Consider the following 25,876-nt stretch of genomic DNA (forward strand, 5'->3'; position numbering starts at 1 on the left):
TAGTGCCTCACAAATCAATGGCGGCATAATTAGGCTATGCGCTGTAGTCAGATGTAGGGATGAAACTCAATCATCAGAGAGTTTATGTTGCGTGGCTGACGTTGTGACTGGCTACCTGTATGACCCAATGACATGTGTTCAAACACACAGAAAAGTCATATAAGTCGTATGCCATGATACAAGCTTCAGATAGTCGCATAAGTAAGTACCAGCGAGTAAAACCACACTCGGACACACCATAATCCCATGTCGTCGAGTCACATAGAAACTATAAGCGCATATGTTGTCTAACCATAATGCCACCGACCAACGGGGAGACTACAAAGACAGTCATGACACCAGAAGCATCGTCATGAGTAAAGCGCCAATGATGTATAGCAAACTGCGGTGTATGAGGCGGGGTTGGCGCTTTTGACAGAACCCTCTGTTAATTGTGATCTATTCTAAGAGTCATAACTGACGTCCTGCGCGTCAGTCTATATACAGGCGATGTTGACGCCGACGTCATGCAGAGAAATCCGATGCCGGATGAACGCTGCGATATGTGATGAGCTTTCCGGGAGGAAGCTCAATGCATCGTGAAACATGCTTCATTGCCAACGTATATGGCCTCGCAGCATTCATCACTAGAAAAACAAGCCAAACTCCAAGCCAAATGCGACCGAAAGCCCTGATGTCCTGATCCGTTTCCTTGTGTAGTCCTATCCGGGAGACTGTTAAACCCTGGCCCCAGGGGGTAAGAAAACACCAAACCTTGATATAAGGTATCAAAATAAACTTGGTAAAGAGAAACCTAAACTTAGGCTAAGTTAGCCTAAGTATTTTTATCACTTAGTGTTAAGGTCCTAAGTTTTCCTCCCCTAGCCTGGCCTATTTCTTTCCCTCCAAACGCCTATGCTATGCGATGCTGTGATGCAAATCCGACCCCAAAAATCTAACTTCATAAAAACAAGGATTCGACGATCCGTGGAGAAAATGCGAAACATACTTCCGATGCCGAATTCAAATGGCCTCAGAGCTGGGGCTTTTGTTGTGTGGTGCGGTGGTATTCATGAACGAGCGCAGGGTAACCCTGCCATCCCTAAGACGGGTAGTGTCCCTGAGCGAGTCCGTGAGGGGGGAGGTTTTGGGAATGACTGCGGTTATAGACCATAAATTCTGGGACAATGCCAGTTCGCAGGTCGTTTCGTCGTCCCAGTGGCTGATAGTGCATCTGCGTCGGGGGAACAGGCACAGCGAGATGATATTGCTCAAGTGAGGCCGAAGGTGGGGGACACAAGAGCGTATTAACATGGCGCACAGGTTTATACGGACTAGGTCGCTGTTGGAGGAAGACACTCGGCGAGTTAGAAATGGGAGTGTGCACCAGAGGAGTGTGAACAGCCGATGCTTGACCGTATGCCTCAGCCAGAGGCGATGAGTTGAAGGGACCCAGACGTCCAGGACTGTGCTGCTTGTTTGGTGTACCGAAGTTAACAGGTGCCTGAGTAGGAAAGCTAGCTTGAGCCATGGTGACACCCGTTGGGGTGGGAAGCGATTGCTTTTGCACCATAGCGGCAGGGCCTGATGGGTAGACTGTTGACATGGCACGCATACCTGTCTGCAATGGAGGAAGCGAGACGTGAACAGGCTGGGCAACCTGCTGTGTAGGTTGAGGATACCCGTTGATATTGACGTTGCCGTTGTTGAAGGGCGCCAGTGCAGGCTGGGTTTGAGGCTGGGTTTGAGGCTGGGTTTGAGGCTGGGTTTGAGGCTGCATTTGAGGCTGCATCTGAGGCTGCATTTGGGGTTGTCCGGTCATGACAGTGAGATGGGGAACAGGCAGCCTCGCCGGCTCCACGATTCCATTGGATCGCGGGTTGACAGCTTGGACCATGGCGGGAGCTGGAACTCGTCCAGGGGGGGCAAGGCGCTTCGCGGGGTGTTCCATAATCTCTTCCTCGGGACTTCGCTTCCGTGAGACAGGGAACTGCAGGTTGGGCTTGGTAGCCAATGGAGAGACGGTGTTCGAGTGGTATGCAGACCAGTTCTGGGAATGACTCGAGGTAGGTGAGTAGTTGGTCGTTGTAACAGCCGGAGTAGGGAGATTGGTGATGGGCTGCATCATACCCGTCGGTGAAGCGACAGGCGAGTGATGAGACTTGTTTGTTGGCGAAGGAATATGAATCGGGGATGCTGGCAATCGCACAGCTCGCTCGTAGTACTCGTGGAAGCAGGAAAGCTTGTCCAACCAGCCCTCCCATTGCTCCTTAGTAGCAACCAAATTGTATCGCATGTTGCTCAGAAACTCCACCTCCATGACATGGATCTCCTGCACAACGAAGCTTGACACTTCGGCCCAGGTCTTGTTCGTGTAGGTGTTATCATCCAAGACTGTGTGTGACAAGGTCAGTTGATGTCTGACACCCATGTTAACTCATCACTTACATTTGTTCCCGAGCATGAGGGCTACAGTCAACAATCGATATTCACTGCCGGCACGACCTTTGATTTGAGGAGTTGACATCTTCAATCGGTAGATGAACAACAACGCCAATAGGATGACATTTTGGGTCACCTGTGTCGTAGACAACACGCTGTACACCCACTTCCGAAATTGGTCGTGGGGATTGGCAAGAGATGGTAACCGAGGGATTAGAGCATTGGGGCCTCTGACACGGATCGACTCGGCCTGCTTGAGTTCCTCAATCGATTCGAACCAGAACAAGCAAGTCATCTGTTCTTGTTAGCATTTTGAGGAGTCCACGATGTGTATTTAAGATCGCATACCTGAGCAGCGAAATCGGCGAGGTTTCCACCTGAAGGGCTGATGCACTTGGGGATTTGCAGGCTGTGATAGACAAGCGACTCGGACTCGTCCTTGCTCCCTGACGCAGTCGACGCAGGCGTTGAAGGCCTGACGGTCTGTCCCGGGGCTTGTGACTCTGCTGAGATTGACCCATTTCGGTGTTGAGAAACTTGGGACGTTAGCTGTAAATTAAGCTGAGGCTGTGCAGGTTGTGTCGATGGCTCATGCTGGTAGTAGTGGTTATATGTGGATTGTTGTTGTTGTGGTTGTGGTTGTGGTTGCTGCTGCCGTTGATCTTGTTGCTGCGTAGGATATCTGCAGTATTGAGATGCTCTCGGATCGGTTACAGGAGCAGCAGGTCGGGCAGCCTGGGGTACTGCAGCAGGATAGTTGTGAATAGCATGATTCTCCCATGAAGCCAGCTGGGGCTGAAAGACAGTGCTCATTTCGTCAGTCGGAGGAGTCCTAAGCCCGTTTCGCGATGACAGAGTGTTGTCGGATCTAGAATGCAGCTTTGGTAGTTGTATACTTGAAGGAAAGCTGGGATTCCGGCTGCCTGAGCCGTGCGGAGGTGAAGGAGGAAAGTTCAAGGTCTCGAGCAATGTGCCAGCCGACATGGGGGCCTATGCGTTTCGCCTGCTTGTTTTTGGGCGAAGCAATAGGCGCAATCGCCAAATTCGAGGTTATTTCGGGTTGGATATCTCGTGGAAGCTTCACACACACTCTCTCGGGGTGGGCCGCACTGCGTCACTGCGTATTGACCTATTGTGCCGGCAAAACAATTGAGTTTACCCCGCCGAGGCCTTCATTCGTTTTATATTGAGAGCTTGGAGGTAAAATCGGCGAATGAGTGTGTCGAGAATAATGTGGTCTATAGATACTCTAGGAGGACCAGTGCCATGTTCGACTGGCACAGGCTGGCAGTGTACTTGCAGTAGACCGGCCTAAAGCGAAGAAATTCGGCGGAGATCGTTCGTTTCCTGGATGACAGAGTAATTGCTGGTTTGTAAGATCGGACAGCGAGGACAAAGCTACAAGGAAGATAGCTAGTATAAGCTCGCTGCGGCTGGAGAAGAGTTGTATTCGCTTTGAAGATGGAGGTTGAGGTTGAAGTTAAGTATGGTCTTGGAGGACTTCCCGGGTTAGGAAGTTTGGATACTAAGGTAGGTAGCCAGGGAGGAATAGAAGAGAAGAAATAAAAACAGGAAAAGGAAAAGGAAAGAAGAAAAAGAAGCAACAACGGAATGGGCTCAGTCAGTCCATGGCTGGTGGTTGTGTGCGTGTATGTACAGACGTCCTGTAAGGTAGTTGACTTCTGGATTAGACTTGGTAGTCTCGTCGTTCGTCAAGCAAGTGTGGTTCTCTCTCCTAGACGCAGCCCAGTATAGTATAGCGCACTTAGCGTAGAGTACCTAGCGTAGGGAGTAGAAAGTAGGGGTGTCCGTCCCCAGTTCAAACCTACCTATACCCAGACCCAGCCAGCCCAGGGCAGTCCCAGTGAAGTGGAGCCCCCTGCTCTCCCACTGATAGCCCCATTACAGTACTTGATCTCACCACTGCACCGACTATGGTTTAGAAGTACCATCCTTGGAAGTGAAGTCCTGGATCAGACTCAGACTCAGACTCAGACTCAATGGGGTCATGGGCTGCTGTTCCGTTGGCCGAGAGTGCACATTTGCGCGTACAGTATGTATGTACTCTTTCGGTCATTCACTCTCTTTCATTCATTCACTCACTCACTTGCTCACTTACTCATTCATTCATATTCTCAGACCTCAGACTCAGACAAGACATCCATTGCACACGCACACCCGCCCGGCCGTGACTAGGCCAGGTTGCGCTCCGTGTCCTGTGGTACTAGCCGGGCATGTATGGCTATACTTGTTAGTTCTCAGACAAACCCATACAAAGCCCGGTACCACCGACATGACAATCCTGTGTCGGCCATGTCGCGAGCCTCTGCTAGACCTGCTAATACGGACTAGACCAGGGCCATCGTGGCGCTCTCCAGCTGACACCGCAACCAGCGACAACCCCGGTTTCCGTGAGGTGAGGTGAGGTGCTTTGCCTTGTGTTAGCTCCTACCCATTATTGCGGCTATCACACGCCCCATGGCATGGCCCAGAATCCACACGCCCCTCACTCGCCGCTAAAACTCTCGTTTCCTCCACTCCTCTCCAAGCTCTATTGAATCCAAGCCCGCTAGACAGCGGAGTCCTGGGTGCTGGAACCTACCATTCATCAACTGCACTCTAAGCCCCCAGCTCAATTGTTAATGGATAATGGAGCATCAAATTCGTTCAAAGTCGCCCCTGGAACGCCCTAGGGGTCGCCCGGTCGGTGCCGTACTCGAAGCTGTGGGCGGGCCTGACGGGGGCCTTGTCAGCGGCGGCGGGACCTTGCTCAAGGGATACTTGCGGTATTGGTTTTGATATTGATATGGGGATTGAATGTAAATGAAGATGATGAGAGTGAGACTCGTAACGAAACCTATTCAGCTAGGATGGATATAAAAACAGGCGGCAGATGAGTGCGTCGTTCCTGAAAGCCTTGTGAGATTGACCTGCACACCTCTGTGCACATGCTGGATTCCTCTCAGCCCATCCATGAAGCCTGGGGCTTGTATCCGTATGCGAGATCCTTGATATGAAAAGATGGAGGATTCGACAAACACAACCATTGTGGAGTGTCTCGCGAATCATCAATGAAAGTTCATTGGGCGTACGTCGGTTTAGGACTGGTACAAAGCCTATCATCCATCGGCCCTGTACGGATACAGTAAGTTACAGTGCTGTTGTTCTATGTACTGTAATAATTTGTGTTGTGGACTGCCGTATGTATCAACCTGAGTTCATCAACTCATCGTTTCCCAATTAACTAGGTATTCATTGTGGTGCATGCTCGCTTGTCCAACAAGTCCTGAGCCATCCAAACAGATGGTGTGTCGGAACCTTCACTTATTTGTACTTACCCAACCCGCAACAGTGGTGCAACTCCATCTTTGAAATGCTGCTTGCCTCATGAGTTGTCCGTCAATCATGAGGAAGAACCATTAGGAGCCTTGAGCCATGCACGGCGCTTACTCCACTACTGGTCCCTGCTTGACCCTTTCAGGAACGTGAATGCGTGAATGAAGGCCGCGTGTAAATAATCACCAGGTTCCCTGCCCCATTCATTGATAATCCCGCTCCGTTCTCATTCACTGCTCTGTTGTGTTATGCTGTGCAGCTCGTGCAGTGATCACCTTTGGCTTTGGTTGGTTTGGGGTCGGCTAGCCGTGTTTTTAATATATTGAGGCGGCAGCCATCGTTAGATTGCGAGACAAGTTCAGTCATGGTTCAGGAGAATAAATGCACCAGAACTTCCGGCACCGCATGGCTGAGAAAGGAACAAAAATGGTCCCAGCTTTCAAGCCCGAGGGCAATAGCAATAGCAAGGAATCAAACATAGCTGTCATGTACCCCCACAACAAGGGACAAGTCCATTCCCTTCCAAATGGGATCAACACCCATTCGCTGAGAGGCGCCGCAAATCCGTGCCGCTCGTCGAACTATTAACGGCTAAAGTAATTTTCTGCGTCTTTGTCACCGAGCATGAGAGCGCGAGCACCGTGCTTTAGATATAAGCCTTTTGCTTCATCCCTGAGTCCTCATGACTTTCTGAGACACTGCAATGAGCATATTGGGATTATGGCTCATTCTTTGGTGGTGTAGCATTCGTAATACTCTGTGCTGTATGGACGCAGTTGGTGGGCCTGCTGAGCCAGCGTCCCTTCGGCAGGCATATTAGGTCTCCCGGATCCTTGGTATGGCACCGAGTCGTTTGCTACAGTGCTGGACTGAAATTCCTTCTAAGTGGAACAAAAATATTTGAATCCGTCTTATCGACCATTGAATGAGGTACGTAGTATCCGTAGCACGTAGTTAGAAGCCACCGTCTGGCCCCATCCGATAACCTGGCATTGAACGGTGGGAATCCCTGCCGTTGCGGGCATTTCCATCGCCCTGAGGTGCTGGACAGCGCCATGAACGGAGCCCAGCCTGTCATCACACTTCCAACAAAGAGAGACTAGGGACGATGATCCAAAAACTCAACCGGGGCAACCCAGAAGTGACCAGTTAATTGTTGACGGCACCGAATCTGCATCTCGCAAACCTCGAGCTGTCAGCCAGCCCAAGACAATACCGGCACGTCCGCGCGCCAAGTAGTTGAGTTAACTTGTAGCACTAACAATCGACACATGGTCCGGAGTCGGTTTGATGCCCTTTTACAAAGTCCTTGTAAACTTGATGCAAGCATAGGTGTCTGTCTGTTCCTAGACCGTCCTTCCCACTGAAGGGCGCCTGATTTCACCGAGAACTAAATGGAGAATGTGTAAAGATGATGACAGAAAAAGTCGTCGTCCAGGCCCTGTGGTGCAAGAGGCTTATTGCCGTTGGGAAGTAAGTCAATTGTGCACAAGCCTGTCACTGCATTCCGTTGGCTGCAACCTTGCTTGGCTAAAAAAGCAACTGGCGTACCGAACAGGCGCCAGAGGGACATGGACAAACCTTGGTAGCAGGTTGCGAAAATCAAAATTGGCGTGTCTAATTTCGTACAAGGAGGCATAAGAAGACGATTCAGTAGCCAACTTGATTGATTGCTGCGTACCGGGTGCATACATATGGACGTAAGTAGCCTTGTTGTGTAATTCGTGATAGAGCCGAGGGTTCTTCTGCTTATGTCGTGGCCAAGACTCTCGTGATATTGTCTTATAACTTGCCAGTCAAAAGAATGCAAAATCTATTGATGATTTCAAAGGAATCTTTTGATATGACATTGGCCAGGCTGACAATGTATCACCGTGTAGGTCATTCGTCAACACTATGATGGCGTCCATCATCGTATTCTCGACCTCAGGCACGGGTCCTTCCCAGTTGTGAATATACCAGTATGCAAGTCCAGGCGACTTACGTGCAGTAGAGGAAGTTCCCTTGCACACATCGCCAATGAGAGCCTCAGTGGCCAGGTACCCAGGGAATGAGTGACTTGTCTCGTCTCTCTTTACTTTTTTCTTAGTAGCGGAAAGCTCGAGATGCTATCTCCGACAGCTCGGACAAGATGTGCAGTGCACGCAAACCTTTAACGCATAAATCTTTTGTAGCGAGACAGGCTTACCTGATCAGCGATAGCTGGCGGAATCGAGTACGTACGTATGTGGGCTTGGTACATAAAGTTGGTTGTATCCCGACGCGTGTCTGCGGTCGCCTCGTATGAAGAGTAAAACCATGCCGCCGCAGCCTGCTTTTCTCGTATGTACGTGGGCGCAAAGCTCACGAGGAGGATGGTGAAAGTGGGTGCTGTGATGACCACTTGAGTACATGCGGATAATCAATCTAGAAAATGAACGAATCAGTATGGTACAGAAGCCAGCCAACCACAGTGAGTCACTTATGAGAGGGAAACTAACCTTGGAGATTACCCTTGTCTTTCCAATTTTCTCACGTTGGCGCAAAAGAGTAGTACATAGGGACTTTGGCGCAGGGATGATTGGTTGGATGTTTGAAGGAGTGAATCAATACATGTAATGGATACATACATCATGAGACAGTGACAGGCAGACAACCAAGCGCATGTATGTCAGATTGCAAGTCAAAATGTAAGATGATTTTAGTTGGAGGACGAATGAATTTGAGCATGGAACAAACCCCTTCCATGGATCACATTACCAAGTTTGTCCGTCTTCTATCGGCAGGAGGCAGGCAGGCACATACCTGCCTTAGTAGGTATCTAGGGCCTAGATGGTACTCGTACCTTATGCTGTAGCAGTTGCCCCATTGTTTTTAAACTTCCTAGGGGGAAAGAAGACACGGGACCGCCAAGCCAAGCAACTATCAGAGAAGGGAGTTAGGATGGATACTGACAGAGAAAATTTCGGTCGACCATTTCTGAAGGTTGTAACAGAATGTGATACACAATGCACTCCAAGAATGCGAGGCAGCATCAACATTTTCTTAGCATTCAGGGCAAGAAGGAACTACGCCTGCGATGTGCCTCTCGCATTGATATTGGGCTTTTCAGCATGCGTCAACACTGCTAAGTACTAGACTTAAGGTCAGATACCTAAAGATCGGCATTCACTTCATGGATGGCCAATGGACGAGGAAGGAAAGTAGTCTTGATTACTACCTTCCCTGAAAATGGAAAGTGGGAGGAGCGGTACTTCTTCAACCTGAACATTGCTATGATTGGCTAGAGCATCTGCAACTGTAATTCTTGACGGCCCTCGGGATTCAAGAATAAACCGGCACCATTTGCATTGCATTATTGTCTGACGGTTATCAATAAGTATTTGCCAACTTAACAATGGTATTGCTCTGGTCGATGTCTTTCTAAATTGCTAAGAAAAATAAAAGTAAAAACCTCAGAGTTCGCCCAAAACATCAGTCGTAAATTCACCTTTATGAGTTACTGTACCTCGACTCTTCTGATCAACGCACCCCTTAGCAGGGAAGGAGGCATCGAAAACCAAGACACCGGCGCTTTCCCACATGTGTCATTGGCTTCCGTCTAACCTCACCAGTCACCACCATTGGATCCCTACCTCTAGTACGAGCTGTTTCTTGACTGAGAAGTCTTGGGCTCGGTTGTCACTTGTGCACCAGTCAGCCGCCATTCTCATCCCCTCAACACTATCAAAAACGACCCACCATGACCATCTCATGCCCACCATGGCCTGTATGTACTGGAGGCATTACAAATGGTGTTGGAGACAATTCCCAGTTCCGGTCTCATCCTTTCTCAGCCCAAGGTGCTGCTACTGTGCAGTACAGTGGATAGGTACCTACCTCCATGTGATGTATGTATCTACTTGCATCAGCAGCCACAATGCGAAGAACCGATTCAATCGTCATCCACACACACACACATACATCCCTATATCACTGAGCCACAGGAAGATACTTTCAGGCTCGAATTGATTTTGAAGATGGAAACCAATCAGACGCTTTGACCATATCGACATTTGGAGAGCTTGCAGCGTCTGTGGCAAACACACAAATCGCAGACACACTGCCAACCAACAATCCCAGATACAGTGGAGTCATGAACTGGCTTGGGCTTGGTCCATTTTACTTCGTTACTCTGCATTGTGATATTACTTAACTCTGCTTCGCCATGAAGCTTGACTGAAAACACGACTGCGGCTCTCGCTCCCCGGTGTCGGCATTATGCCACTTTTGGCTGAGCCGCTGCTGCATTCTCCGCCGCTGCATTGTTGACCGCAGGCCCTGATGACATATGCGATATGTTCGGTTCCAGTCTTCTCCTGGTGTTGGAGGGGTGGGGTTGAAGAGTGCATGGTCCTTTACCTAAACGTAACCAAACTTGAGTTGATGAGCCTGCCCAGCATCTTTCGGGGACTGGCACATTTTGATATGCGCCAAAGACTCAGGTGCTCCGCCATCATTAACGATGCACTTGACGAGGCAACCAATATGTGCATTCGAGGCTTGCCGTGCGTCCCTTCCGCTGAGCTGCGCAAGGTGATCCAACAACACAAAGGATCATGCTCTGAGGCAGAAGACAAAGGGCTATGCCAAATAATCACACTTACACATCTGCCGCCCAATCATGGCCCATCTTTACTGTTGGCTGACTCTGAGAGTCTCCAACAGCCTCCGCGTCTTTTTAGCTTCTGAACTCGATCAACCTATTCCCGCACGGCCGCCTACTCACCATCAAACATCAAATGGGGGCGCCGTCTTGTCTGTTGATATTCATAGTCCAGCGCCAACCAAGACTGCCTTTCTTTTTGTAGGAGACGTCTTCGAAACTACGAATCTCTAGCTCGACAGCGCCGGCCCAGACGCCATCTTGGCACTTTCATTATCGAAAAGCTTGCCTATCCCTGCGAATCCGAAATGAATGGCAACGCTGTGTGACACCCCCTAACCCAAGGATTTTCAGAGACAAGATGCTCAAATCGCAGCACTTGTTTAGGCATATGAATCCGTCCGACTACGGCTACGGAAGTCGCCCCGGACATGCGTCCACACGTCTACAGCATTGAATCACACCATGGTCGCGAATACGGCATTCCAACTTGTCGGCCCCCGACAACTGATAACACCCGCAGGTCACACACGTAGCGGTCGGTGACCCGTGGATGCAAACGAGGCCAAGATTAAATACCCAATGTTGATATACCCCAGCATCGTACCTCGCCAGTGCCTTGTCATCGAATTTTTCGAGATCAAGTAAAGACGGATCGTTTCATCGTGTCTGGCCGGTAGTGTCAGTCTCGCGCTGGGCTCTCATTGACTTGGCGTCTCTCTAAACTCAAGAATACAGCTTCGTGCGCACCGTAAGCTTGGTGATATGTGCTTAATTCTCGCCTACCACCACAACCAACCACCGGGCCTCAAATGAGAGTCATCAGCAAGACGCTTGTGGCCTGGTAGTCCGGCTGGTCTGCTCCCGCCATCTTTATCACAACCTACCACATCGGCGATGATCCATTATATTGATAGATGATGATAATGAGACGGTTGACAGATCGAAGCTACTTGAGGAAAATTGCAACAGCATTGTGTGCAAGAGCACATCTTACAGCGCAACCCTGAGGTTGACTCGGCAAATACTGGTCTAAATTTAGACTATAGAGTACTTTGCTTTGAATCAACAGACAAGGCGGCACTGAAGGTTTCCGACACCTCCCCTACACGGAGCTATAAAGTCTGTTGACATCCTGACGAGAGATGATGCTCTGCAGCTCTATCCATGAATCAGGTGGCTCACAATCCACAATGACAAGGTCTCAGTTGGCCCTGGTTCGCCATACGCAAAGGCCACTCCAGCATCATGCTCCGCAGTGCAACTTTTGCGTTTGGCGTGGAGAGACAAATCGTATCCACTAACTTATTACAGATTTGCCTTCATTTAGCAAGCCACTCACTTGGTTGCTCAAAGCCTGTTGTTGCGACGTTCTCCTTATCACTCCACGCCCCTCAACATGTATGTACGGTTCTAATTATTTGATCCAAGCGTGAGGAATTTATGATGCAGGGATGCCCAGACCCGGTTGAAATCCCACGCTTACAGTACATCCCCCATCACTAATTGCTGTCCTACCGTACATTTGTACAGCCTACATACAGTCCAGTCTACGTATGTCTACGTATGTACAGCTTGGACGAGGGCTTTTGTAGATATGAGGTTGCCAGGGGTCTGTCATCCCCTGCTTCGCTATTGATTAACTTTGACCTCTTGTTGGTCCAACATGACTCTTGCTCGGCTACGACACATGCTTTCTCCTCACCATCTTGGCGCTGTTCCTCTTAGCCCTCGGATGATGATCAATTGATATTTCTGGAACAAAGGGTAAACCGGCAATATCACTTTGGCCGTGGCGTAGGGTGAAGCCCGACAGTGATCTTTACTCCAAACTGCTTATTATTGGATTTTCGGAGCAGTCCAGGCCATGCCACGACAAATCATAGTTTGGGCGAGAGCTCAGCCTCGATTCGTCGATTGCACTCCGCGACCGTTTCGTAGGAGTTGTTGCACGCCTTTCATCAATTGGGCATCTACCTATACATGGTACGTATGGTGATACCCTCCGTGTCGACGTTGAGTTTCGGTACTACCTGGCAAGATGGTGGCATCATTATCGCAGAAGGGGCACGGCGGTGTTCATCTCTACGTTCTTGGTTGGTATCCCTACCATGATCGAGGCTGACCTGAAACTTTGGTCAAGAGACTCGACTTTCCAGGACTTTTTTCACTGCTGCGTGCCTCACAACAGTGTTTATAGAATTCACCAGGCAAGAAAACTGACGAGGTATAATGGTTGTACGGCTTTAAAACATACGGTGGTCTCAGTTGGAATGCTCATGATGAAAGACTGTCGTTGGCACGCCTGTTGAAACCTCAGGGTAGGTGACGATGATAGGACATCCTTGTATCTGGGCTTACGAACCATTCGGACGAGCCAACTACCAACCCGAACTTTGGTCCTCATGATGCCCCTCAATTCTGCATTTCGCAAGAGAGTTTCACGCTCACCTTGGTCTAAGGAGGGGACAGTTGAACACAATGTGGAGGGTAGTTGTGTATTTTGTTCCCAAACATCCGAAGCACAGACATGATCAACGAAAGTGAGGAGGAGCGTCCAAAAGCAGCTTCAGTCAATATCTTGGCTTGTTATTTGTTTCCTTTGAAAGACATGGGAGACATTGAACAAGGGGAATATCGGTAGAGGGGTGGAAAAGACAAGATCCGAGGGGCCCTGGTTCGAGTAAGGCGTCAAGGATCTAAAACAACAAGAGGGAGAGGGAGCAAGAGAGGGCCATTGGCCTCCAATCGGTCCATGCAAGCACTTTACGCGCGGCGCGTTCAGCCGGCGTTTAGTCCAGACGGGGAGACTGACACCATGACCCGAGCCAATTCTTTCCCCTCCCTCGCATTGGCTTGTCTTGCTTTGCCTTGCTTTATGATCCGTATTCCATCCAAGTATGTTTCTGTTATGTTTTGGCTCCTAGGAGTCCTCTGATCTGATATGATCTTTCGTCGAAAATCACGCCCCCATGTCTACGGTGTTCTGCGGCGGCGTCAGAATTTACTTGGCTTTGTCTGCGGGGCTCATATTCGCTCGAGCCTCGTGCAGTCAATCCTTGAGCGGAGCCGGAGACTGGCTGGGCTGAGCTGAGCTGAGCCGAACCGCACTGAACAGGGCTCAGCTGTGGTTGCGGCCGTGGCCAGGGCGGATGCGGATTTTCCCTTTGTTATCTCATGTGTTAGTTTCATGAGCACGAGGTGTATGCAGTACACGACTCGCAGCATTGGCATGTGTCCATTTCAAGGCCTCCCACCGTAAGGCTTGCCGATTGGACAAATTGCCGCCCGTTTCATTGGGCTTGTTCCCTCAAACTGCATATTCAAGATGGCCAGCGCTACCGCTTCATAAGCCCATGCTTTCATAGACCCTGCAACTGATGCTATAGCGTTTCTTTGCCTGTTGCCTTCTGCATTCGTCACAGGCTCTCTCCAGCTTTGAATTGACACTTCTCTACGCATTATGGCTTAGAGTAAGCTAAGTGGCGTACTCAAGGTTGATGATGGCAGTGTTGAGGTCTGGAAAGTTCGAAATGTCAACAAGGACCACCTTATATATACTTAAGATTAAAAAAAAAAAAGACTGAGAACTGTCCATCAGCGGAATTTACGTGGATCTGTGACTTGCCAGGGTATCACGATTTAACGTTAGGTCATGGGCTTCCATGGGAGGACTCCCGCTTCAACAACTGGCAACAAGACAGGCAACAGCCAGAAAATAGGAGAACAGAGTCCTTTTGGCCGAGTGTCCACCAAGAAGGAAGCATTTTAGAGGTCATCCGGAGTATCATACATCGCTGGGATTTTAGGATTCGTTGCTTTTGACAGATGCTGCAATGAGTGACACCGTCAGACTTCAGGATACTCTTCTGTCTGTGAGAACATTTAAGACATAACATATCCTATAAACAGAATGGCTTGTTACTTGAATGATGCTCAGGCCGTAGGCAATGCCTACACATAGGTATGTCCTCAAACCTGATGGTGCTTGCAAGATTATCCGCTCTGGCTTTAATGCCACTCAAGTCAACTGATACCTTTTGACTTCTGACAGTGATCAGAGTAACTCAAACTGCAGCAATATTGAGATTGAATTGGTGGCAGTCGGGTTCATGTATGTATATGCTGTGCTGGATTGCGTACCACGAGGTTCTGAGAATGACACAGCCTTCAACATAATAGGTCTTATTGTTATCGTTGCGTGTCGTTGACGAGTAATTCGCGTTGGTGGCAAGGCCATTCTCTCATTAACCTCTCAGACTGAATCTAGGAGCTGGGTAAATACAAGAGAAGGACATGGAAAGAGAGGCATGCTTGGACCCAAGATCATCTGGCACAGGCCGATCGTGAAGTGGGATATGCAATGTTGTGAACTGACCTGCCCTTCAACGAAACTCGATTATGACAGCGAATGAGTCAACACAATGAAAGTAAAACAAGAATAAACTCAGTTGACTCAATTATATGCGAAGGGAAGCCTCGTAGTGTCCACGGAACCTTAAAGTCAGCCGCCATATCAAACCTATTATGGAGGACTCTCTTATATGAGTACGTCAAGGCTCATGACTATTCATGCGCTGAGCCCATTTATAGCTCGTAAGAAGATTTTGGTGGCTGCATACTTACAAGGATAAAGTGAAAGATTGATGAGATGGATAAGCTATAGATGGACTGCCACAACTTTCGTGGTGGTTACACCTTCATACTCACACTTCTAGTAGGAATCACAGCAAAAACCTACACCGGATAATGACACTGTACGAAATTGGGATAAACTCAAAATATGTCATCGTATACGTGGTCTTTAGTTTGTCTGCAAGAAGTGAACTTGTTGTTCATTGTGTCATCGTCGATATACGATTTGCATGGGGTCTGGATCTAACTTTGCATATCGACGACATGGAAGGAGAGTGGTTCGGTACTGTCCCACTGTTTCTTGTGCGTTTGGGAAGTGATAATCGTAATATCGATTCTCTTCATCCGGTTTGACAATGTGTTTCATGAGTCCTTGTCCTCATGTTGATGGACTGTTCGGTGAATATAGACTTTATCGAGCCGCAAGACCCAATTTTAGCCATAGTATATGACTGGCAATTTGAAATGGTAGATCTTGTGGTATTAGAGACTGTTTGTGACTTTTCTGGTTAGACATCTGAATGGTCAAGCTTGAAAACAATGACTTATATCCTTCAAGTACATGCGTGGAACTCGCAAAAGGCTCAAGGTGCCGAGAATGACAACGTATGAAAACATTGAGGAATGAAGTCAGCCCACTATAGTGAAATATGAGTATTAAACTCATATAGAACATCTGCATCATGCCCGTTGATGTGGTACTCATCCCTATCGCTGCTTCACCGAGGCCCAATATGCGCATACAGGACCTTCGTCTCAAGTCTCCCAATAAAGTCACCACATGTATGTTTAGAGAGTTAAAACGGCTATGTTCTCAAATGAGGAGATTATCGTAAGGTGACAAGGATGTGTATGTCAAAGACTCAATATGAAGACGCCCGATAAGCCCATAAGGCGGATGCTGATACAATCAGAGTCCTTAACGTGGGCCATATCGATAGTTGAAACACACCAGGAAGCTTTTGCCCGACCCCAATAACCATCTCGATGTTGTTACCTAGCAATGCATTAAATGCTTCACTTATTCGACTCGTCTCAGGTGAGAGTTGGCCGTGATATTGCAGGGTAATCAGCACATTCAGTTAAGAGCACGCTCTATATCTAACAATATATAAGAGACAAAGTAACCGGGCGACACTTGCACATTCGAACGCCTTATGTAGGAACCCGTGTTGAATGTTTTATGTTAGCCCTGCAAAAAAAGCAGCCTCACAAAGACATCTCACGCAAAGTGCAAATTGACAAGACGTGAATATGCTTGAGTAAGACGAGAGAGATATTGCCAACTCATCAAGAATCTGCACTTTACCGCTCAGTCTCAGTCCCAGTCTCACGAATAGAACATCGCTCAGTTGATTACCAGCCAGCAAATGACAAGACTGGATGAATGTTACAGAGGCGTAGGTGGGTGGGTGGGTGAGTGAGTGAGTGGTCGGATCCGCGGCATTGGGGGACCCCTTGTAGTGTGACGTCGTGTGCATAAACAGGGGGTGTTTACGATGCAGATGCAGTGAAGAGAGACTCTATCGTATCTGGGGGGACTAATAGGATCAAATCCTCAAATCCTGCTTCGCCTCGTTGAGAGGGACGGCAGATGGAAAAGAGACATGGCATGCGAGTTATATTATATTGCTCAAGCTCAAGAGGGCTTATACTCTTGGTCTGGACCTGATTGATTCACCTATCAATATATCCTGGCATGTTTATCCCTCAAAGCGATCGACAATATCGTCTAAGCCACTGACCTGTAACTTATCGGTCTGGGGTATTTTACTCATAAATCGAACAGTGTCTCCCTCGGATGATCTCCATTCCCCAAGAGCAATTGTCAATTCCTCTCATCGTGATAGCCCCGTCGTGTTCCCGTCTTCTTGTACGTCATAACCTACCTAGTCCTCATCAACAGGGACATCCCTGTTAGGTCTTTATAAGCACCAGCACCAGAAGCTCAACACAGAGAAAAATACCAGAGTCTTCCAAGTGCTTGCAAGACAAATCAAATTCCAGTTTAGTTTCTTGTTGAGTCGTGGGTCCTGCTTCAGGTACAATCCTTACAGAAACCCCCATTTGGCGCGACTGAGGACTGACTCTGACTCTCCCACATTAGAACGCTGGTCCTTGTCCAATAGAGAGAAAATTTGCTTCAGATCACCAAGTAACAACAAATAAAACCCAATCGGGCACAAATCTTGCCGTTGGAGTTGTGCCCTGAGTCTTACCGAGACTTATATAACACTTGAAACTTCATATCAAGTGAGACATACATACATACATACATACATACATATACATACGCCTACATACAGATACATACAGATCACTACCGATACTAGCACTAGCGAGTCTTGGCCCATCATGCAGAACTCTCCTCGCTCTGGTTCCTTTGAACGTCGCAGTTCTGTCCATGATAGAATGCCAAGCCCATCTCCCATCCGATCGCCATTGTCTAGGAGCCGTACCCCTTCACCCTCTCGTGGTCGATCACAGGCACCTCGTGGGAGACCTTCATCTCGCATGGTATCCCGATCTAAATCACGGGGAAGACTCTCGTCTCGATCAAGCTCACGCTCACCATCTCGTCGCTCCAAGCGCAGCGACAACCATCATCACCATGGGCTCTTCAAGACTACGGCTGGTCTTCTAGCTGGTATTGGTGTCGCTGCTGTTGTAGCCCACAAGGTCTGGCCCAAGGGTGTTCTCTACGGCGATCATGAGGACTGGGAGCATTCTTCCAAGCATCACCGCTCAGACCGCCCTCACCATCGTCGTCGCCGCTCGCTCGAGAATGGTGAGCGTGTAGTCGAGCGAACAACTCGACGTCGTGGTGATGCTGCCTACTACGAAGAAGTTGATCGCAGGCGACCTCAGAACTTTGAGCGGATGCCACGGCCCGAGCATGAGAGGATGAGGCAGCCTGCTGAGCGATTGCCATATCCTGCTGATGATCACTATATTCCGGCCCAACCAGTCTATGCTGAACGGAGGAGGACCGTCGTTCAGCCTGCTCCAATGCATCCTGAGTGGTGACATAGCCGGGCAATGAGATGAGTTTTCACACATTTCTTTATTCTGCTGTCATTCATGTCTATTGGGAGGTCGCGATGGAATTGAATTGTATTGCAACGGAGTTGTTTGAGTATTATCTGACATTTTTTACGACTTTTATGCTACACGAGACAATGATACGGCGTTCCGATACGCACGGGACTGCTTGATAAATATATGTTTACAAAATGTGTTCTATAATATGCGTAATCTGAGACTGTGCCATGCAATCCCCCGTAAGAGACTCCCCGAAAACCAAGCTTGCCGACCTATATGCGTATGTATCATGATCCTTCCAAGTCAATTCGCGTTTAGTATATACCGCGTAACCCACTCAGGCTTCTGCCCTCGCTAAATGCTCGATGCCGGCGAGGACGGCGGTGAACTGTTGGGTAGGCTTGCTGTTGTCTCCCTTGGTGCTGTTCTCTCCACAGCATCATGCCAGCCCTTGCCGGCGGTACGTCTCACAAAGACCGTGTTGAGGGTGTCTCCAAAGTACCTCTCACGACGTGTAGTTCTCCTCTCGCCCCCTTCCATAGCTGAATATGCGCTGCGTGTCGTGCGCATCCTCTTCCGCTTGCCCCCTTCGCTTAAGAGGTTACTCAACTTAAGCCGCTCTTGCATCAGGGTGTTGTCAAACTCCACGATCCCGCGTACCCATGGCGCCACGTCTAGGACGATGAGTTTTGTGGTCCTGTCAAACACTGATGGGTCAAGATAACTGGCCGCCGACAACCTCTCATTTATGGCAATAGGATCGAATGCATACGCAAGGTCCATGCGTCTCAGCGGCGCGGTTTGAGGCTCAAATGAGTGGCCCAGGGACTCAACCACTCGCTTCTCTGTGAGTGGTTCGAGGAGTGTCTTGGCAGTGTTGAGTGTGTGTGAAGCATGCATAAGGCTTTGCCTTGCTAGGGATTTAAGAGACAGGGAGAGGTTGACACTGGGCGAGGACTGCATCACCTTGGGGTCTGCCTCAAGAAGACGGCTTCCCATGATGAAATCGTCTCGCATCTTGACTGGTATTTCAGGCAGTTCCGGATCGATCATCTCCTGGAATCTGATCCCTAAAGTGCCGCTTGCCAAGAGATCTGCATCGCTCATTGATGTGCAGAATTCATCAAAGGCTGTAAGTGCCTCAAGCCTCTGGCTTCGTTGCGATACTTGTTGGGAGACACCATCGGCCCATGAAGGCAAATCCAGTGTAGTGTTCCACTCGCCCATGTCTAATGCCCAGGAATTCCATGCCTGTTTCATTGCCTCCTCTTCTGACTCCAATGGATCAGGGCAGGTAGCGATCAGGTCACGGCCATACCAACCTAGGCCCTTGCAGTAAGTGTCCTCACTCAGCACTCGTATTACATCGCCATTTTCGTCCAGGTCGGTCCCTTTGGGCCATCGCAGGCAGAACCAGTCGAACCCTCCCTTGCGATCCCCGACCCCGATCTGGCACCAGTAGTTGAGTTCTGTTAGCGAGGACCTGAGGTCGTTATTTCTAGACTTGTACAAGGCCTCAACAGCTGTGCGTCGTAGAATGTGCCCTTCGTTAGCTGCGGCGAGAAGACAGAGGTCGACAGCAAGATTCATAGGTGGAGGTGCGAACCGGAAGATGCCATGGAGGTTAAGGCTCTGAAGAGGCACTAGGCTTTCGTCGTTGCAGGTCATGATGAACGGTCGTTTCGATTGGGCCATCATCCCCATCAGTGTTGCCCAAAATTGCTTGTCTTCCTCGTATAAGACATCAACTTCTTCTAGCAGAATTAATGACTGCTTCTGGCTCTTAGCCAAGCTGGCTTTTGCTGTTTCAGGCAACTTCTCCTCGGCGGGTTTCTTGACTGGTGGTTTGGAGACTCTCGACTTTTGGAAAAAGGCAGTCATCGTGCCTTGCTTCCCCGACTTCAAATCCCGTGAAGTCTCATCTTCGTCCATGGTTCCAGAACTGGGATCTGCGCGATGTTGCTGAACAAGGTGGTTCCGTGTCATGTCGCCAACTTTCTCCAAGATATCTTTGCCATTTCGTCTACTGGCGGAGTTGATTTCGAATATTTCGAATCCCAATTCTTTGGCTATTGCGTAAACCGTTGCCGACTTACCACTCCCGTGAGGACCACTGATAACCACCGCATTCGTCAGTCTTCCCTGCTCCATTCCGGAGTCGCCATTTCGAACGACTGTCTTCTTCAGCAATCCTGAGCCGGCAGGTGCCCAGTCGTCCTCATTTTCAGAGATCTCACCCATCTCGTTTGCTTCCTCTTCGCTATTGACAATAAAATCATCCAGCTCATCCTTCTTTCTCTTCTTTTTCGGCGCTGGTTTTATTTTGGACTTTCCCTTGGTTACTGTGTTATCGGCTGTTGTAGTTACAGACTCAACTTTCAATGTTTGTAACCAGTCCCTTAGCAGGAGGGCTTCTTTTCCAGCCTGGAGGATCTCTGATGCTGCAGCTGGAGCGTACTTCTGCGTCCAGGCCAGAGATTCACACGTTGATCTATCATATGCAGAAAGGCTAGTCTCAAGCATTTCGTATAAGCGGCTGACTGCAGGATGTGTCCTTCTTGCAGAGAACTCGGATGTGTTGCCCATCATCGCATCGTCAGTATCGGCGGTGCTCGCCATCCGTAGGGTCCTGAGTTCTGACCGGACCCGTATTTGAAGTTTCCGTCCACTTTCAAAGTGGCGGCTAGGGGTTCGTAGTTCCTTGGGCGCGGGTTCAAAATTATCGTGATTCCTAGGCAGTGATTCTCGGAGAGCAGCAAGATCCATATTGGCGCAGAACCTGTCCAGCACAGACTCGTCGGGGGTGACTGTGACAGTAGAGCCTTTGGACTTTTTATCCATATGCTCGTCGGATGATAATGAGGCAGGATCAAGCTCGAGATCAAAGCCACGAACATGAGCCATTCCCTTCGCTGGCCATAGAGGCTGCATAGCTCCAGGCACCCTGGTTACGCCAGTCTTGACGCCAAACCGCGGGGGTTGCTTGTTCACGATAAATGGGTTGCGAGGCTTCTTAGGAGACATTGGCGTGGACATGAATACAGTCTGTCGTGTCGAAGATGGTTTCCCTTTGGTAGCAGATTGGCTTTCCGTTTTCGTGTTTTGCTTTGCCTTCCCAGTGAAGAATGGGTGTGTAGTCTTTGACATATCCTCGATTTTGGCCATGCAGTCCTCTTTTGCTTTCCTTCCTCTTCTCTTTGGTGGTGTTGGTGGGAACAATATCTTGCCTTCCAGGATCTGGGTTATCTTATCCCCCATATCTTTTCGGTTGGCTTCGTCACGTCCATATTTCATGCACACCATTCGAGATGGAGGGCTCTTGGACTTGGGCTTTGGGGGCGATCCCAATGTCCCTGTCTTTGGGTTCCATTTTAGTACTTTGCCCTTGACATTGGGATTTGTATTGCTGGAAGGATTGGATTGTGGAGTGGCCTCGGTGGGGTTTATAAATGCGATATTGGTCGGTTCAGGTTCGGGTTTGGTGAAGACAGACTCCTTCAGCTTAATTCCAAGACTCTGTTCAATAGTCGCGTTCGAGTTGCTTGAAGCTGCATCGCAATGGCGTTTTCGTCGTGGTCTCTTCGGTACAGGCGCATCATGCGGGAGGGACGCGTCGGCCTTTCGACGTCTTCTACTGTTTGGAACTTCTGGCACTGGCTCAGCGTCTTCGTGAGGAGTTCCGCTGCTCAAAGCGTTCGGCGATGATTCTGCGCTGTTCGGGGGGTTGGCAACGTCGACAGCAGGACCTTTAGTAAAGAAAGGATGGACTTTCTTCACCTCGGGTTCCCTTATGCCTTCCTGGGCCATCCTCTCGACCAAGACCGTTCCCATTGATGCGTCGAAAGCTGCGAGAGTAGCAATGTCAGCATGCAATGAGCTTGAGATTTCGATGTCCTAAGCACCTTTAAGCTTAATGTTAAACCACCATTTCACGAATGTAACACCGGAATATGGATTCTGAGGATAGAAGAAAGAAACAAAGTCGAGTAGGATCTTATAGCAATAGAGAAAAGATTCCAATGCGAGGCGAGCCTTTGTCTCGGTGCGAATGAACTGAAAGCGTTGCCCGTGGATATAATTGAATAAAGAGCTTGGCCAGGGTACGCGTTAATGGAAATGGTAGAAACCACTGAACGCGTCGATTCGCGCTAGAAACGTACCTTCGCTTCTTCTAGGTACGTCAGGGATCATTTTTGGTGGCAGGCGCTTGAGACCCACTGATCCCCACCAACGGAATTTGTTTCGGGCCGCTCCAACTTTTTTTTTTGTGAAGCTTCACCTGTTGATCGCCGAAGGAAAAAAGTGCAGGTCGAAAGTCTAGATACAACGAATTGTATCTCTTTCAGCCCACGGTATAATTCATCATTACGGTACCGTAGTCGCCATGGCTTCCGAGTATAGAATACACAAGCCATTTGTGCTGGCGACCCTCCCCCGACCCTTGGATCATACTGAAGGTCGCATCGTTGCGCGGGAGGTCTATGGTTTGCGCGATGGTCAGAAGAAGCGAAAGAGGACGGAACTGGTTGTTGGTGTGGATGGAGAAACTATTAGCATCTATGATGTATGATTTCTCACCAGATCTTGGGTAGGCTGTTGCTGACTTTGCGCAGGTTCCGGCTTCGAGATTGATCACTTCTTATCCTATTCCTCCTCAAGAATCTTTTACCTGCGCTCCTTACTCGGTTAGGATCCGACGAGCTGATTCCAACGACGTTTCCCGATACACATATATCTCTACTCGCGATTCTAGAGGCCAAAAGATCACATTGTTTAAGGATGTCGTCCACCAGGATGGCAAGACTACCTCCACGACGACCGTCTCCCCCGTTCTCAAGTCTTCAGCTGTTCGATACTTGACATGCTCTTCCAGTGTGCCAGAGACCTCTAGTACTGGCGATGTGATTGCAGTCTGCGAAAACGGAGAGTTCATTTCACTTTCTTCCGAAACCCTGGCGATCCAATGGACCTCACCCTCAAAGTCCGCATTGCAGGATGCTATCGCTACACAGATCGAGAGCCTCGAGGTGGACTACGTTACCTCGGGTACACTTGCCGAGTTCAGCGAAGGGATCTTCAAGGATAAGCCTGAGATTTTCAGTGCGCTCCCTAAAACACCTGCTTCTGAGCCGGAGCTGGTTGCGTTCGTGTCAAAGACGTTGAGCGAGAGCCAGGAGAGCCGTCACTTGGTTGTTCTCGCTGTCGCCGCAGGCACTTCAACAACCTCTGACATTCAGAAGCTATCACCTCTCGAGATCGCTCCCATCGGTACTCCTTCGCCCCGTGGCACTGATAAATCTACCTACCAAATTGATGTGCAAGCAGCTCTGCTCATGCAGCTACAACAAGGCGCTCTCAATATCTACGACCTTACCACTCCTGTTCCGAAGCTCAAGTCTGTGGTGCAAATGGAGAGCGCAGTTTCTTTCGCTCGTTTGTCTCGACCATTTGTCTTGTCATGCTCACTCGAGTCAATCGGTCTCTACAACCACCAGTATAGATCCATCCATGCCAATGCACCACTTGATCTTTCCGAGGTCCTTGAGGAGGATGAGAAGCCCCAGTCGTGCCAGTTGATTAGCTACCTCCGAAGTCAGGAGCTAGCCGTGGCTCTGATTGATAACGTCCTGGTCTCAATCCAGATTGAGCCCCCCAAGAACCACGGCAAGCGACGCAAACAGGGTCTTCTGATTGACTCTATTGGTCGTGGAACTGCTACTGAAATCCCAGCGAAGAAGGCCAAGACAGAAAAGCTATCAGCAGACTTCTCCAAATATGTCCCTGGCTCGATGACTGAACAATATATGAATAAGCTTCGCAACGAGCTTGAAATTGCAGATGCGCATCTTACAAAGGGTGAACTTGAGGAATGGGAAGGCCTTCTACGCAAGCGATTTCGCGTGGGCCTTAGATCAACGAGTGAGAGCACTGAAGCAAAAGAGAAGGACGCCCAGGAACTCCCTGAATGGGAATGGCATACAGGAGGCAGTCGTTACGCTGTTGTAGATCGACGCTGGGTGCTCTATGCGATTGGTCGAACCTTTTCCATCTCTACAACCGAAGCACCAGAATCACGACCTAAGCTGCAGTTGATCCTGCCCGACACGAACGTCACATCCTACTTGGTTGTTGCTGGGCACCTAACCCTCTCAAACTTGAAGGCTGCATTCAGAGAAGAATGGGATGTGGAAGCCCTCGACAGCAAAACCATTGTTGAGGACCTTCTGACAAGCTTGACTGATGCTGACCCATCCATGACGCTGGTGTTGAATTACCTTCAAGCTACTCAACTTGGCGAACTGGAGCTACTTCTGGCTATCCGAGCTTTGATGCTCAATCTTGACCTCATCCCTGATCCCAAGAAGCCAGCTAACAGCAAGCTTTTGAAAGATGAGGCACATGACGGGGTTGAAAACTACGAGATGGACATTGACGATCTTGAGCGAGACATTGCGATCACGGAGTACTACCTTGGAGATGATAGCAGCAGCCGTTCGCGGGGACTCACGTTGGCTTTCGCTAAGCTATGGCGGCTCCCAGCTATAACCACAGTCAAGGCCATCCGAGCTACGCTCAAGACGGAGGAGATCTTGTCGCTAATCTACACCCTACGAGTGGAACTTGTCCGAGGTGCGTGGACATCGCTGTACATCGACCCAACCAGCTTTGACTCCGAGGGTAACGACCCGCCCCCAGACGGTGTGATCACTCTGATCTCAGACCTTCTCGGTCGGTGTATTGATGCCGTTGGCGCTGGAGGATGGTTGTTGAACGATGCCATCTCAAGCGATAAGTCTGAGACAGGCGACCTGTTGACGGCACTCAAGCTTGAGGTGACTGCGGCTCTCGAAGGTCTGGAGGAGGCCGTGTACCTCAACGGCATCGTTGGCGAGGCAGTCCGGTTCGGCCTTGCATCCCAAAAGAGCGGCGCCGGCCGACCATCATGGAACACAAACAACCCAGTTCCCATGAAGTTGGAGGGTCAGGAATCTCGCATGCTGCCGTTGGGCCTCAAGACGAAGCAACTGCCAACCAAGAGCAAGGTTGTGTCGGGCGGCGAAGTGGTGCAGCGAAGCACCCGAGAGACAGGCCAGCTGATCAGCCGTAAGGTGGAGGCATACTCACTCGAGAAGCTAGCGATCTAGAGTTATGGAGAAAAGGAAGGTTTTCGAAGAAGGCAACCAGAAGAATGCGCTACGGAGGCTCTCACCTGGAAGCACGTTCCCGGTCTGCGACACCACATGGTATGCGGCTGAAAGTCGCAGTATTCATTCTCACGCCAACGGAGCTAGTCCTAGGGCCTTGCTTACGGTGGAGGAGGGGTTCCGGGGTTCGAAGAGTCTATTGGAAGAACATAGGCGAGCCTACGCCCAGGAACGGTGGTGAAGCAGAAAGAGACGCTGGGCAGAGCTCAAAGCTCAGGAGATCGATCGGCTACCCACGGCGCACGTTGGAGCCAAGAGGGGGGGTGGGTGTTGATGTGTTAATTAGGATCACATGTTGATGAGATTTTGGGTAATCAGACAAAAGATGTTTGTTTACAGCGGTATTGTGAGGTCAGCATAGTAGAGGCAGAGTTCGGTGGCTGCATTTAGCATCTCATCTACCGATGCAGTTGCAGAGAGATAGAGACAGGCGTATCAAAAGAAAGGATGGTTTAATCTCGGCGTCACGGACAGAAACGTGCAACCCAAGCTCGACGGAAGTTGCTTACTGCGTGACATGCAATGCAATAACTACTCGCTCTGAGAAGAGGCAACCGCATAAATTCTGGTTGCTGGTCGCGAATGTTTCAGAGACGTCGGGATATTGTGACGA

At 49.5% G+C, this 25,876-nt stretch overlaps 4 protein-coding genes across 4 annotated transcripts; 2 read left to right on the top strand and 2 right to left on the bottom strand.

The window, feature by feature from the left end:
- Window positions 1–1,081: 1,081 nt before the first annotated feature.
- Window positions 1,082–3,234, bottom strand: J7337_005426 (uncharacterized protein; the record flags this gene model as incomplete). Its single annotated transcript, XM_044823105.1, has 3 exons — window positions 1,082–2,373; window positions 2,428–2,716; window positions 2,770–3,234. 3 exons carry the CDS (start codon window positions 3,232–3,234, stop codon window positions 1,082–1,084), a joined length of 2,046 nt encoding a protein of 681 aa, XP_044681596.1.
- A 14,137-nt stretch (window positions 3,235–17,371) lies between these two features.
- Window positions 17,372–18,043, top strand: J7337_005427 (uncharacterized protein; the record flags this gene model as incomplete). Its single annotated transcript, XM_044823106.1, has 1 exon — window positions 17,372–18,043. The coding sequence occupies one exon, from the start codon at window positions 17,372–17,374 to the stop codon at window positions 18,041–18,043; it is 672 nt and encodes a 223-aa protein (XP_044681597.1).
- A 369-nt stretch (window positions 18,044–18,412) lies between these two features.
- Window positions 18,413–21,889, bottom strand: J7337_005428 (uncharacterized protein; the record flags this gene model as incomplete). The annotated part of the gene is made up of 1 exon (XM_044823107.1): window positions 18,413–21,889. The coding sequence occupies one exon, from the start codon at window positions 21,887–21,889 to the stop codon at window positions 18,413–18,415; it is 3,477 nt and encodes a 1,158-aa protein (XP_044681598.1).
- A 553-nt stretch (window positions 21,890–22,442) lies between these two features.
- On the top strand, window positions 22,443–25,203 carry J7337_005429 (uncharacterized protein; the record flags this gene model as incomplete). The annotated part of the gene is made up of 2 exons (XM_044823108.1): window positions 22,443–22,622; window positions 22,672–25,203. The coding sequence occupies 2 exons, from the start codon at window positions 22,443–22,445 to the stop codon at window positions 25,201–25,203; spliced, it is 2,712 nt and encodes a 903-aa protein (XP_044681599.1).
- Window positions 25,204–25,876: the final 673 nt, after the last annotated feature.

Source organism: Fusarium musae, chromosome 4 (genome assembly GCF_019915245.1).
Source record: "Fusarium musae strain F31 chromosome 4, whole genome shotgun sequence".
Lineage (NCBI taxonomy): Eukaryota > Fungi > Ascomycota > Sordariomycetes > Hypocreales > Nectriaceae > Fusarium > Fusarium musae.